Source organism: Mustelus asterias, chromosome 11 (genome assembly GCF_964213995.1).
Source record: "Mustelus asterias chromosome 11, sMusAst1.hap1.1, whole genome shotgun sequence".
NCBI classification, from domain to species: domain Eukaryota; kingdom Metazoa; phylum Chordata; class Chondrichthyes; order Carcharhiniformes; family Triakidae; genus Mustelus; species Mustelus asterias.
This window is the reverse complement of record NC_135811.1, coordinates 107856304-107871321: the sequence shown is the minus strand read 5'-3', so window position 1 is coordinate 107871321 and position 15018 is coordinate 107856304. Positions and strand designations below refer to the sequence as shown.

The window sequence follows — 15018 nt, the reverse complement described above, 5'->3', positions numbered from 1 at the left end:
TCTGGACTCGAAACGTCGGCTCTTTTCTCTCTTTACAGATGTTGCCAAACCTGCTGAGATTTTTCAGCATTTTCTCTTTTGGTAACACTAATGCCCATTCCAGCGCATTCCATTAAATTCTGCCCAATGTTTCTGCTTGTGGGAGAATCCAAAACTAGGGCCAAGAATACAAGATAGTTATCCAATAAGAAATGAGGAGAAAATAGGACAGTTGGAATATGGAACTTGTTACAACAGGAAGTGCTGCTTAAAGCTTAAAGGCTTGGAAAACAAAACCAAACAATTGAGAGAGAAAAGAGAATAAATACATTTGCCTAAAGAATAAGATGAGATAGATGGAATAGGAGAGGTGTCATGTGGAGTATAAACACCAGGAAAGAGGAGTTGGCCGAATGGTTTGTTTCTGTGCAATTCTATGTTATCGAATGAAATTTGACACCAAGCCACAGAAAGAGAAGCTTGACTAAAGTGACAGGTGAAGCATCCTTAATGCGAAGAAAGAGATAGATAGAGGGGTTTAGGGGAGGAACACCAAATAGCTGATGCCACAGCAACAAATGATGGAGCGATCAAAATGGTGAATGCCCAAGAGGCCAGAATTGGAGAGATTTGAGAAGCTGGCAGAAGGGTGAGGCCACAGAAAATTTTAAAAACAAAGATGGGATTTTAAAATGGAGGCATTGGCAGGTTGGTGCCAATGTAGGTCATCAGCACTGGGAATAATAATTGAGTTGGGATACTGGCAGCAGAGTTTCAGACGAGCTGAAGTTTACTGAAGATCAAAGATGGGAAAACAGAGTATTGGAATAGTTGTGTTTGGGGGTAACAAGGGTGTGAATGAGGGTTTCGCAGCAGATGAGCTGAGGGCAGCGGTAGCGACAGGCAATGTTCCACAGGTAAAACCTAATTACTCATAGATGTGTGCGCAACCAGATTTGCTAAAAGCAGAATTCTGTTGCATCAGCTTGTCTACTATGCTGAACACACACACACACAAGCAATCAACATGTGTGTCCAGGAGTTGTTGGCATGGAGACATTTTGCAGTAGGATATGAGAGTGCACACTCTCTATTTACCTTGGGGAGTATGGTTTGGAGCTGACAGTCTCGGCCTCCCTACAGAATTCCACAGCAGATAAGTGCATATTTACCTTTGAGCACAAAGGAGATGTGATCCACCCACTCTTTGGCTTCCCGATGGTTCGACGCAGTAAACTGAAAAGAGAAGAATCATTTATCAGCTGGGAACAATCTGCATCTCCTCTCCTGTGTTTTCTCACAATTTTACTAAGTAAAATTCCACAACTGAAATTGCAAGAAACTGAAATATGGGCAGCTATATCAATGAGTATACAACATGCCTTTGACAAGGTACCGCATGGTAGGTTGTTGCATAAAGTTAAATCTCACGGGATCCAGGGTGAGGTATCTAAATGGATACAAAATTGGCTTCTTGACAGAATAAGAGTTTTAACAACACCAGGTTAAAGTCCAACAGGTTTATTTGGTAGCAAATGCCATTAACTTGCGGAGAGCTGCTCCTTCGTCAGATGGAGTGGATATCTGCTCTCAAACAGGGCATACAGAGACACAAAATCAAGTTACAGAATACTGATTAAAATGTGAATCTCTACAGCCAACCAGGTCTTAAAGATACAGATAATGTGAGTGGAGGGAGCATTAAGCACAGGTTAAAGAGATGTGTATTGTCTCCAGATAGGACAGCCAGTGAGATTAAGTTAGGGGTTTAAAAAAAAAGGGCGGCATGGACAAGTTGGGCCAAAGGGCCTGTTTCCACGTTGTAAACCTCTATGACTCTATGCCACAATGCAAAGGAAAGAACTTTAAAAAAAAGTGGTTGCATTTCTATGGCACATTTCACAACTTCAGGATGTCCCAAAGCACTTTAGAGCCAATGAAGTATTTTTGAAGTATGGCCATGGCTGTAAAACGGGAAACTTAACAGCCAATTTCTACACAGCAAGAGCCCATAAATGCAATAAGATAATGACCAGATAACCTGTCTCTTTTTAATGTCTATTGAGGTTATAGCTTTGTCCAGGATACTAGGGAGAATTGCCATAGTCTTCTTCAAAGTAGTTCCATGGGATCTTTTAGGTAGATTGCAGAGGGCAAGCGTACCACCTTACCATCTTCCCATGCCCGCCACCCACATCTTGACTACCTGACCATCCCATCTGCTCCATCATTCAATTAGATCATGGCTAATTTGTAATGCCACTGACCCATCTTGGTCCTGTAACCCTTAATGTTCTCACCTAACATCAATCTAAATCTTATACATTCCATCTGAACCTCAGCTCAATAGCCTTTTGTAGGAAGTCAGTTCTAGATTTTCACTACCTTTTGTGCAAAGAAAATAACAAGAACTGGGAGCACGAAAAGTCCATTCAGCTTGTTGAGGCTGCTTCACCATTTAGTAAGATCATAGCTGAGCTTTCACCTCAGCTCCATTTTCCCGTCCTATCCCATGATTCCCTCAGTTTCCAAAATCTATTGATCTCAGACTTGCAAAAATTCATCAATGAGCATCATGGGTCTCTGGGGTCGAGAATTCCAAAGATTCACAAATCTCTAAGCGAAGATTTTACTCCTAATCTCAAGTCTAAATGGCCTTAAACTTCACCTTAAACTTTGACCCCTATTTCTAGACTCTCCAGCCAGTGGAAGCAGCCTCTTCACAGCTACCCAGTCAAATTCTTTCATAATGTTAGATATTTCAATAAGAGTTCTAAACTCTAAAGAATGAAACTTCAAAGGCCCAATCTACTCAATCTCTCCTCTTGGGAGTACCCTCTCACTCCGGGAATCCCTCGAGGTTAAGGAGATTGTTTTTCTAGTATGGAGACCCACCCCATGATCCCACTAACACTGTGGGTGAAGAAGAAATGTTTTCTGATCTGACCTCTTCAAGACTGAGTTCTACTTTTAAGGCTTTTTAATTTATTCATGGGATGAGGGCATCGCTGAATAGGCCAGCATTTACTGCTTCACCTTCAGAAGGTGGTGGTGAGCTACTTTCTTGAACTGCTGCAGTCCATGCACTTTAGGTATACCCACAATGCTTTATGGAGGGAGTGCCAGGATTTTGGCCAAGCAATAGCCAAGGAACAGCAATTATGCCCCAATTGTCTTGATTCATTCACCAAAGGAAATAGTTTCTCTGCATCTACTCCACAAATCCCTGTATCCCTTTAAAGACTTTGATTAGATAACCTGTCAACCTTCTAAACTCAAGGGAATAGAACTGAAATTTGTGCAGCCTGGCCTCATACTTGACCCTTTAATTTGTGGTTTCTTTATGAGGGTAAAATCTTGGGAAGGGGAGAGATAGATGGACGATACACTTAGTTGTATGATAATTAGATCTTCAAACTTTCATCTTATTGTTGCAGTGACATTAGCGATAATGTTAAATACCCAGCATAGTGTAGAAATGCCTCATTGCAAATAGTCCCATTTTTAAAAAAAGTTAAACATTTCAATTAGGAAGTTAGCCCACCTCCTGAAATATTATACATCTTCAGCAGCAATCTATCATCGGTGTCTCTCCTTCATTCTAGCTGATAATCACACTCACTATAAACCTAATTATACACAATTTATAGATGCTTGAGGTGGCGCCAGAGGAATCTGATATTGTGGTAGGGAATGCACTGAGAATCTAATTCAGTGCACCAAGGATCACCCCGGTGCATGTATACACATCAGCCACAGAGACAGCTTAGCAGACACAAATTTCAACTTGTTTATTTAAAATCGATTTGGCTTTTAACGGGGAGCAAGTCCCAGAGGAGCACAAGACTGCAGTGAAGAATGCAATGGAGAGAGATCCCCATGAATATCCACGCAGCAGGGACATAAGGAGGAGGTAAAACAGGGGGAGGGTGGTGATGGCATCGAGTGTTTCCCTGCCTAAGAGAGGAGAGCATAGATGTCAGTCACCGCCATGATGTTACAAACCCTGGAAAGGAAGAGAGGATCCTTTACGTGATTTGCTCTGTCAATTGTTTCAGTGAGACCAAACAACAACTTGCATTTACATAGCACATTTAATACAGCAAAAACATGCCAAGGTGATTCACAGAAGCAATATCAGATAAAATTTGACATTGAACTAACATTACCACATGTGGAACTATTAGGATAGGTAACTAGAAACTTTATCAAAGAAGTAAGTTTTAAGGAGCATCTTAAGGGAGTCAGAGGGGCGACACGAAGAATGGGCGTGTCTCAAATTTATTTTGATACAATGGGGACAAATATTTCACTTTTACCTTAATCTTACACCAATACAACATGATGTACTTCCATGCTTAAAAGGTTATAGGGTCGATGAGCATTATGGTGATCAACTGAAGCCTTTAACTGAATTAAAAGCTAGCAATGTGCAACAGCCACCTATTAAGTGGCTGTTGCACACCTATTATTTGTCACCTATTATTTGTCATGACTCAGTGCAAATCACTCACCACAAAGATAGGTCATATATTCAAACATTTCCCCAAGACATGATCACATATGCCAAGCTGACACTCCTACTGCAGTACTGAGGGAGTACTGCACTGTCAGGGTTCCATCTTTCAGATGAGATTTTAAACTGAGGCCCTGCCAGTCCACTTGGATGGATGTAAATGATCCCCAGAACTATTTCAAATACAAGGATGGGAGATCTCCCAGTTGATCTGGTCATTATCTAATTGCTATTTGTGGGAGTCTGCATGCATGGAAATTGGCCACTGCGTTTTCTGCAACAGAAACTGTTCTTAAGACTTATCTTGATAGGCATATGAACAAAAGGGGAATAGAGGGATATAAGCAGTTGGTCTAGATGGGGCAACATGATTGGTGCAGGCTTGGAGGGCTGAAGGGCTGTTCCTGTGCTGTACTGTTCTTTGTTGTTCTTAATAAATGCTTAACTGGCTATAAAATGCTCAAATGGATGTTCTGAGATTGTGGAACTATAGAAATGCAGGACTTCTTTCATCCAAATATTTTAAAGCTGCTAAATTGAACACTTTCACCTCCAGATCCTCACCGTTACAAAGACATTCTATAAAACAGGGGGAGTTCATACCTGATACACCATCTTGTCTGAACTGATGACTTCAAAGCAGGCATTCTTTTTGGAATCTTTCCGGAGGTTTGGAACCAGGTAAGCATCACTGAGGTAAAAAGCACCTCTTTGCTGTTTATCTGCAAGAAACCGGAGAAATAAATTGGACAAAGAATGGAACACTGCAACCAACAAAGTAGAACTGGAACTATATTTCTTTTTCTTTATTTTTTCCACGGGATTTGGGCATTGTGGCAAGGCCAGCATTTGTTACCCATCCCTAGTTATCCTTGACAACTGAGTAGCTTGCTAGGCCATTTCAGAAGGCAGTTAAGATTCAAGCACATTGCTGTGGGTCTGGAGTCACACATAGGCCAGACCAGGTAAGGATGGCAGATTTATTTCGCTAAAAGACATTAGATGAGTTTTTACACTCAAGAATAGCTGTCATGGTCACTATTACTGAGACCAGCTTTATATTCTAGTTATTAACTTATTTAAATCCCACCAGATGCCCACCATTAACCTGGGCCTCTAACTTATTAGTCCAGTGATATTACCACCACACCACCCACATTCAGAGTTCCATGGTGAAAACTCAAGAGGTCTACAAATTGGAATGGACAATAGCATTTCTACTTCAAGTGATTCACTCCTCCTTGCCCTCTGAAATGGCCGAACAAGCCATTCAGTTGCACAAAACCTCAGGGTGATTAAGGAATAGGCAATGAATGCCGGCCTTGCCAGAGACTAGTACTTCTTGTGAATATTAAGATGCACATCTCTGGTCAGTATAAAAGGAGTTTAGAGATCCACATTTCAGCAAGAGTCCCGTGTAGAAGACCGTATAAACTTTGCAAAGGTTGTACTGATACCTTTCTCATTGCCATAGTAATAGAACATATTTGTGTTCAACAAACAAAAACGCCTCTGCCACTCGGAACCAAAGAAACTGTGATCTAAAGAAAAATAAATGGAAGAAGTCAAAATTTAATTTTCAAGGAGATTTAATTTACAAATGGTAAAATGAACTGGCACATTCTGCCTCACCACTCCCCAACTCCCAGCCCCATTTCCCACTCACCCACCCATCCCAGCACAACAAGCCTGCTTACAGTGTACGAATATTGTTTGAGTACAGAATGAGAATGGATTTTGATATCCTCCCATAACAACAACTTGCATTTATATAGCATCTTTAATGTAGTAAAACATCTCAAGGTGCTGACAGGAGCATTATCAAACAATAATCAACTGGTTTAGGGAGGAAATTACAGAGCATGGGACCTGGGCAGTTGATGGGACAACCTCCAATAGTAGAATGATTAAAATGGGGGAGGTGCATGAGGCCAGAATTGGAAGTGTGTGTAGATTTTGGCAGGTTGTAGGGGCTGTGGAGTTCGCAAAGATAGGGAGGGGTGAGGCATGAACATGAGGTTGAGGTTTTTTTTTAAAAAAGGGGCGTGTTGCTAGACTCGGGGCCTTCACAGGGAGCTGATGGCTGAATGGGACTTTGTACAAGTTAGGATATGGGGGAAGCAGTTTTGAATGAAATCAAGTTTACAGAGGGTGGATGATGGGAGGTCATCCAGGATAGTGCTTGAATTGGCTGGAGGTAACAATGCATCTCTGAGGGGTTCAGCGGGTGAACAGTCTGCTGACGCATGCAGTCAAAGTCAGACATAAAGAATATCATAGAAATCAGAGAATCCCTACAGTGCAGAAGAAGGCCATTTGGCCCAACGGATCTGCACCAACAACAATCCCACCCCAGGTCCTATCCCCACAACCCCACACATTTACCCCACTAATCCCTCTAACCTATGCATCCTGGTACACTAAGGAGCAATTTAGCATGACAATGCACCTAACCCACAGATTTTTGGACTGTGGGAGGAAACCGGAGCACCTGGAGGAAACCCACCCATGGGGAGAACGTGCAGACTCCGCACAGACAGTGACCCAAGGCGGGAATTGAACCCGGGTCCCTGGCGTTGTAAGGCAGCAGTGCTAACCACTGTGCCACCATGAAATCTGCCAGGGGTTTTCTACCATGGTCTACCACAAGCCTAATTTCACTGGTCAATTTACACATTGGAATCCTTACAGTTCTACACAGCGGGGGAGCGAAGAGACAACGTCCTACAAGATGTCATTGGAGTCTTTGGGTAGAATTCTCCCAAAAAGATTCTAAGTGTCGAATTTGCAGGAAAATTGGAGTATGGGCTGAGATGAGGAATTAGACGTTTCCTGGCAATCTGGAATTGATCGCTTCCAGACAAAAAACTTGGGATTAGGAATTAGAATAGTCATTAAAGAGATTTTATGGGGTATGGCACATTTGCTCTTTAAGGCAAATGTGAAAGATCCCATGGCACTATTTCAAAGCAGAGGCAGAGAGCTCTTCGTAGTGTCCTGGCCCATTTTTATCCTTCAACTGACATGAAAAGAAACTTATTTTCTGCTCATTATTATATTGCTATTGTGGGAGGTTACCGTGCACAAAAGTGCGGGGAAAATATTTCCCCACAGCTAGGGAGTTTAGAAATACATGTCACAGTCTCAAAACAAAGGGATGACCATTTGGGACAGAAATGAGGAGAAGTTTCTTAACTCAGAAGCCCTGATTTTACCGACATGCCCGCCCTAATTTAGGCTTGCAGAACGGCATTTTCCGTTGGCCTCGGGCACGATCTTGGGCAGGTATGCCGGTAAAATTCCGGCCAAAGGCTTGTGAATCTCCAGAATCCTTTCCCTCAGAGGGCTGTAGATATTCAGTCATTTAGTAAATTCAAGACTGAAATCAAACGTTTTTGGGCCCTAAGGAAATCAAAGAGATATGATGGGGATAGTGCAAGGAAATGGAGTGAATGCAGAATACCGGTTATTGAATATTGGAGCAGTCACGAAAGGCTGACTGACTCCCACTCCTGGTTCATATCTCAAACTTTCTGACGTGTTTCTACAGATAACTGTAAAAAACATTTCATTAGCCATGAGCTTTGGGACATTGAGGTCACGAAAGGCACTACATCAATTCAGGTTTTTTTTATTGCATGTTTGCATGACATCACAGTACCTACCCCTTTGCAGGTTGGCTGATGATGTGCCTACCCTCACCATGTTTGGACTCTCTGTTGGGTGGCAAAAAAGATACAGCATATCAGCAATAACTGGGTCCTGCCCAGAGAGAGACTGATTGCTGTGATTAACCAATAACTGCATTATCATTGCATTATGTGACTGTCAAGATGGCAAAAGGAGAACTGGGTGGGCCTTTGTCTTTCCTTTATCCAGTAATTCACACATTCCTACAACTCAGATTCATCACTGTCTGCCCATAACGTGATCAGTTTCCTGCTACTGGATGTTTCAGGTGATATCAATCTAAAGGATTTTTCCTTCCCAGGCAAAAGCAAACTGTCCACAATGGGCAATGAGTGAAACCCCTAGGGAGATAAAGTTGAAATTAGAGGAGAGAACCAAATGTAACTTTTCATTGAAGGGGCAGTTAAAATGTGAAACAGGTGGCTGGGGTTGGGCGCTGAATCAGTATAAGCCTGTTCAAGAGACTAAGTCCAGAACAAGGGAGTATAACCTTAAAATTCAAGCCAGGCCATTCAAGGGTGGTGTCTGGAAGCACTTCCTCATACAAAGGGGAGGGGAAATGTAGCACTCTCTCCATCAAAAAACTATTGAGGCCGGGGGACATTTGAAACTCAGATTAAGAATTTTCACTGGATAGGGCTACAAAAGGTTACTGAACCCAGAAGGGTAGAAAAAGTGAAGATGCAAATCACCCATGATTTAATTGAATGGCGGAACAGTCTCAAGGGGCTGAAAGGTCTTTTCCTATTCCTGGATGTGCTAAGTCAGAGACAGGGAATTGAAGGCTGGAGTTGGATTCTGAAAAAAACAGGTTGGCTGAGTCCTACTGGCCTTTTCCTGTTCCTGAAATGTTTGATCTTAATTAACTTTAAGAAAGGTTGGCGCCCTCCTCTACAAGGCAGAGACTGGCAGTGCTCCCCTGTGTAATGAACACAACATTCAATCAGCAATGTCTTCCTGTGTAATGGACTGTGCAGATCACAAAGAAACAATATAAGACACTTAGGGAAAAAGAGGTCTCTGTGGAAATACTGGCAGATGAGAGTGTCTTTCAAACTGACGGAAATTTTGTGAGATCTTAGCTACTTGATTGCAAGAGATAAAACCTTGCAGAATATGGCAGATTACACTAATTAACTAAAAATGCTGTTCTCAGCCTAATACTGTAGACATTTTACATTACTGATCTCTATTATCTCAGAAATCAACCGGTAAAATAACAAAAAACTATTAATGTTGCTTGATAAATCATACATTTCAAATCCAAGGTATCTGCAGTGTGTCTACACTGACATCTTTCAGGAGATTTGGATTTATTGGGTGGAGAGGTTGCAGTTTTGCCTATCTCACTGGTTACTTGTTTGGATGTTATCCAGGAGATGTTTTTGGATTACCTCAAAAGCCCCGCCCCCACACTCCTGACATAGGTCACCCATCATGTCCATCTCGTGGTGTCTCACCTTCCCAAGCTCAATTGGTAAGCAAGTGTCTTTTTTATCTAACTGGATGGTATTTGACTGTTGGTCAAGCAGCCTTTACTTCTCTATGTCCAGTATTTTTTTTAAAAGTTGGAAGCAATAATGGTTGACAGAAAATTACAAAAACAAACAACTTCATTGCCCTCTCAATTATTTTTTTCCCTGGATATTTGCTCCCAAGTGTCTGGGCAACCTTAACAATAACATACAACAATGCTCCACTATGTATCAGCCTTTTGTTGGTATCTCAAATGCCGTCTTGACCACCTTAATTGTCTGTTCAGGTACTTTCAGGGATTTGTAGATATACATGAAAGGTTCCTCTATTCCACTATACATCTCTTAGTATCCTACCATTTATTGCATTCCCTTGTTTTTTTGAGGCTTCCCAAATGCATGATCTCACATTTCTCTGGATTGAATGCCATTTCCCACTGTTCTGCCAATTTGACTAGTCCATTGCTTTCTTCCTGCTCTCTACACCTTTCTTCATTGTGAGCCACACAAGCAATTTTTGTATCACTTACAAGCTTTTTAATTATTTCCCCCCATTTTCAAGTCCAAATCATTGATTTATACCACAGAAAGCAATGGACGCCCTGCAGAACCCCACTAGAAACAGCCTTCCAGTCTCAAAAACACGCAGCAATAATATTTCTTTGTTTTCTGACTTTGAGCCAATACTGAATCCAAATTACCACTTTGCCTTGGGTCTCATGGACTTTCACTTTCGTGACCAGTCTGCCACGTGAGACCAAATCAAAAATCTTGCTAAAATCCATATAGACTAAATGGAATGTACTACCCTCATCGACCCTCCCCCTTGCTACCTTCTCAAAAAAAAAATGCTTCTTCTGTACTCCGTATTGGATTTATTAGTGACCATCGTATATATATATGGCCCTTAGTTTTGGTTTCAACCACAAGTGGAAACATCCTCTCTCTATCAAACTTCTCCCTTCAGGTCACCTCTCAGTTTTCTATTTTCTACAGAAAAGAGCCCCAACCAGTTCTGTCCCTCCTGATAGTTATAACCTCTGTAACAAGCCCTGTAAACATTTTTTGAAACTTCTCCAGCACCTCTATATCCTTTTTATAATATGGAGACCAGAACTATGCACAGTGCTCCAGGTATGGCATGGATGTTTAATTGCATTTTGGGGGTGGTAGAACGTATTTCTTCAAATTCCTTCCCCTGGTAGCTGTAACTTTATTTATTGGGAAAAGTCAATCACAGAACAGATTGTAACCAGAATTATGTGCAGTATTCCATGTACAATGCTCCTAAATAGAACACTTATACACTGATGATAATCAACAAGAAAGGAACAAGAATGATTGCATGTGTACAGAAGATGAGTTATGAAGAACGATTAGAGAAGATTAAACTGTGTGGCTGAGAGAAAAGAAAGTTAAAGAGAATCTTACCAAGGTATATAAAAGAATAAATGGTGTACAGATAAGATGAATCTGGAATATTATTTCCGCACAAGTCAGGTCAGAAGGACAAGACAATATAAATTTAAATTAGTGAAACATTAATTTAAATCTAGCTTACCCATCACCTCATTGCTCGTTGACCAACATTGGTTCCCGCTTCTCAATACCTTAAATTTAAAATTCTCATCTTCTGTTTCATGACTTCTCCAGCCTTAAAGCCGTCCAAATCCCGGTGTTCCTCCAACTTTCACTTCTTGTGCATCTTCAATTTCCTTAGTTCCACTATTGTTGGCTGTGCCATTATCTATTTAGGCCCCAAGCTGTGGAATTCAGTCTTTAAATTTCTCCAACTCTCTCACTTTGTTTAAAACCTACCTTAAAAACTACCACCTCTGACTAAGATTTTAGCCTTTTTGAATATCGCCAATGGCTTGACATTCATCTTTGCCTCATTAAACTTCTATGAAGCGCTAGGAGATGGCTATCTTGTTCCAGGTTCTATATAAATGCTAGTTGTCACAGATGTTTTCAGGAAAAATTATTTCACTCAAAAGGGACAAGATGTGGTGGATAATGGTAACATTAGTAATACTCACTGGTAAGTTAGTGGGATTTAAGGGGTGGCTGGCTGGATTCCAGTTTGGATGAATAGCATTTCCTGGACTTCATTTTTAATAATATTCTGATGTGGCAAGGGGTGAGTCATTGAGAAAGTCATAAAGCATAGAAATAGGCCTTTCGGCCCACCATGTCTATACCGACCATCAAATATCAATCTATACTAATCCCATTTACCAGCACTTGGACCTTAGTCTACTATGCCTTGGCGATTTAAGTGCTTGTCCAGATGCTTCTTAAATGCTGCAAGAGTATCTGCCTCCACCACTCTCTTAGGCCGCGCATTCCATATTTCCACCACCCTTGGGTGAATTTTTTTTTCCTCAGATCCCCTCTGAACCACTTATGCAATGGATTGAGTTACATTTTCTCATTGTCTATTGTATCTATACACTACAGAGAACAGCAGTTTGTTAGATGCTGAACTAAGCTCAAACTGTCTATGTTCATTGCTCTTCAGACATTTCACAGACATCCTGAGAAGGAAAACTTTCACCCCATCTCTCTCAGCTGGATATAAACAGGTCCTGGGGGTAAAGCAGTAAAAAACAACTCCTTTATCTGGCTATTCAGAAGGAAAAAAAACTGTTGCATTTCCTAAATTTCAAGAAAGGTCACAAGGAGAAAAGATTAAGAGACAGAGAAATCTTTTTATTCTGTACCTCTGCGTTTTTTCTCCAAATAACCCTGCTTCATAATACTGGGCAGGTCCTGTGCCGCGATGTTTGCGATATCTCCATATTGACCTAATGTAAAACAGAACAGAGTCAAGAAAATCAATAGTTTGCTTCTGCGTAACAAAATTTGATTCACAATCTTAGCAAAGGAAAATTTTAACATTTTTAGGAATTACTACTGAATTGTTAATCCATAGAAATCTGAGGATTGGGGGTCGGATGGGATGTTAAACTTTAAAAGTCTTTAACTCAGACTCAACCCAGGTTTTAAAGAAGGTAGTGGAAGGGGGAGTGGAGTGATGTGTAGGTGGGCTCAAAGACTCGGGTCAGTCACGCACATATTTTAATGAGACTCTGCAGGTCTTATGGCACAGTGGGTAGAAGCCTTGGTTCTGAGTCACAAGTGCCAGGTTCAAGACCCACTTCAGGACTTGCCATGAAAGCTCCTTCCATGGCTAACACGGCCAAACAGGTTGATAAGTCCAGGCCAGCCCAATGAGCCCAGGCCAGCAGTAAGAGCAGAAGTGATTCTTCATCGTCCATTATTGAAAACATGTTTTGCTAGCATCTCAGCATACAACGGAAATCCTTCATGAAAAGACATCTGACACCGGATAAACCCAGTCCAAAAAAAAGAATGAGGCTCTGAGGAACAGAGGGGTAGGAGAAGGGGGAATACTGACAGTCTATTTAAGCCAACACTTGAATGTCCACTTTGGAGAAGTAATGGAGATTTACAGGTGTCTAGATAACTGCACCTATGTCGGAGTCAGTCTTCAAGAGAGAACGCATAAGGAGTGTAATCTTGGGAGGGGAGAAGACTGAGGAGTAAGGGAAAACAGGAAGTGGGGGGGGGGGTGGAATCATCTCCCCATTCAAGCTGTTTTAGAGTGGTATCATTGTGGGGGGCGGATAGAAAGTCTCCTGGTGTACAGCACGAGAGACAGAAAAAGAGAACAATAAATGTACATTAAGAAAAACAACAGCCGGTGCTGAAAACTTAATGACTTTAACTGATATTGAACATTGACATATGCAGAGAGAAATGACCTTTTAACATCCCTGATAGGTTCAGAGACTCCCTGGGCGTCTGCACAGCCTCCTTCATTGTTTAGTTTTCATTCTGCAAGATCTAAGATGTAATGAGATTCTGTTCACTATTTCCTTATAAAGGTCCATCTGCATAAGGAGGTTCTTCCAACCTTGAAGAATCAGGAAGGATCCTATCCTATTTCACTATCTTCATGTTCCTTTCCTGGAGAGAATGGTGTAAAGTTGTGGAAAGATTTGCAGTTTCATTAACAGCCTGTGACTTGACCATAGGCATCATTATTTCACCCTACGGGGTAGGTATTTTATGGCCTTCCAGAATCTATACCATGAGTGGTGGGTCCACAATGCCTGGACTTGAGGATTCCACTGGATATCAATCCCAGATTTTCAAGCCAGATGTCTGGATTCCATTCTCTGGGGATTGTCTGGAGTGGGATTTGAACTCTGCATATTCTAACCTAGAGGCTGGAATGTTCCCACTGAGGTAAAGACTCAGTCCAGTACCCACATAAATATATAGGGATAAAAGTAAAACATTGTCCAGCTTCGAGCTGCTGTTGTCTTTGCTTCAAGCTCAGGACTCTCTACACCAGCCCTAGCTCATAGGGTGACACTCTCATCTCTCAGAAAACTCAAGTCCCAATTCAGAGTCTTGAACATGAATGTTTAAGCTGACCTGTCCAGTTCAGTACTGAGGGAGTGCTACACTGTCTGAAGTGGCATCTTTCACTGGAGAGGTTAAACTAAAATTCCATCTACCGTCTCAGGTGAATGTAAAAGACCCCACAGCTATTAATTTGAAGAAGAGTGGGGCATCAATACTTATCCCTCAGGAAAAAAAAGTATCTGGTTGTTTTCACACTGTTGCTTGTGAGACACAAAAAGAAAATGCTGGAAAATCTCAGCAGGTCTGACAGCATCTGGGGAGAGAGAATAGAGCCAACGTTTTGAGTCAGGATGACCCTTCGGTGCTTGTGGGAGGTTGCTGTGTACAAATTGGCTGCCATGTTTCCCATATTACATCAATAACTTTAATTCAAAAAGCACTTCATTGCCTTTAAAGCAATTTGAGATGTCCTGAGGTTGCAAAAGGCAATATGAAAATGCAAGTCTTTTCAGGGGTTTTGATGCAGAGGAAGAGGCAGACGACCTGACTCTCATGCAAATCAATGAAAGGATTCCAATAATTTTGAATATTTCGGAACCAATGCCATGCCGTGTAAAATTCATAAGTTAAATATGGACTGGACTCAATATAGGATTTTCTGGAACTGTTGTTTCTTTCAAAAATGGACATTATAAAGCTGCTAAGATTTCTTCACAGCCAACCTCAAGTTTCTGGAAAGTCCCTAATTAAATGACCATGGTGGTGTCACCCTTGAATGGACATACCAAGACAATGCGCTGTGTGAAATTTACAGCTCCTATAGTTTGTGACCTCAGCCAAAACTCAAAATCTATGGACTCTTAGACTTCCTGTCTCCGACCTCAAAATTTATCAAGCGGAACTGCAGCGAAACTTGTTCATTATAAATAAACATGGCCACCATTCATTCACTATTGTGTA

General features: G+C 41.4%; 1 protein-coding gene across 1 annotated transcript in view; it reads right to left on the bottom strand.

The window, feature by feature from the left end:
• skap1 (src kinase associated phosphoprotein 1) overlaps positions 1 to 15018 on the bottom strand; it is a 402040-nt gene that overhangs the window by 137851 nt on the left and 249171 nt on the right. Inside the window, exons 5-8 of the mRNA XM_078224498.1 lie at positions 12384 to 12467; positions 5953 to 6036; positions 5099 to 5217; positions 1152 to 1215 (exon numbers count right to left, since the gene is read on the bottom strand). Of these exons, the coding sequence (XP_078080624.1) occupies positions 1152 to 1215; positions 5099 to 5217; positions 5953 to 6036; positions 12384 to 12467 (351 nt within the window). The remainder of the gene's footprint in view (positions 1 to 1151; positions 1216 to 5098; positions 5218 to 5952; positions 6037 to 12383; positions 12468 to 15018) is intronic.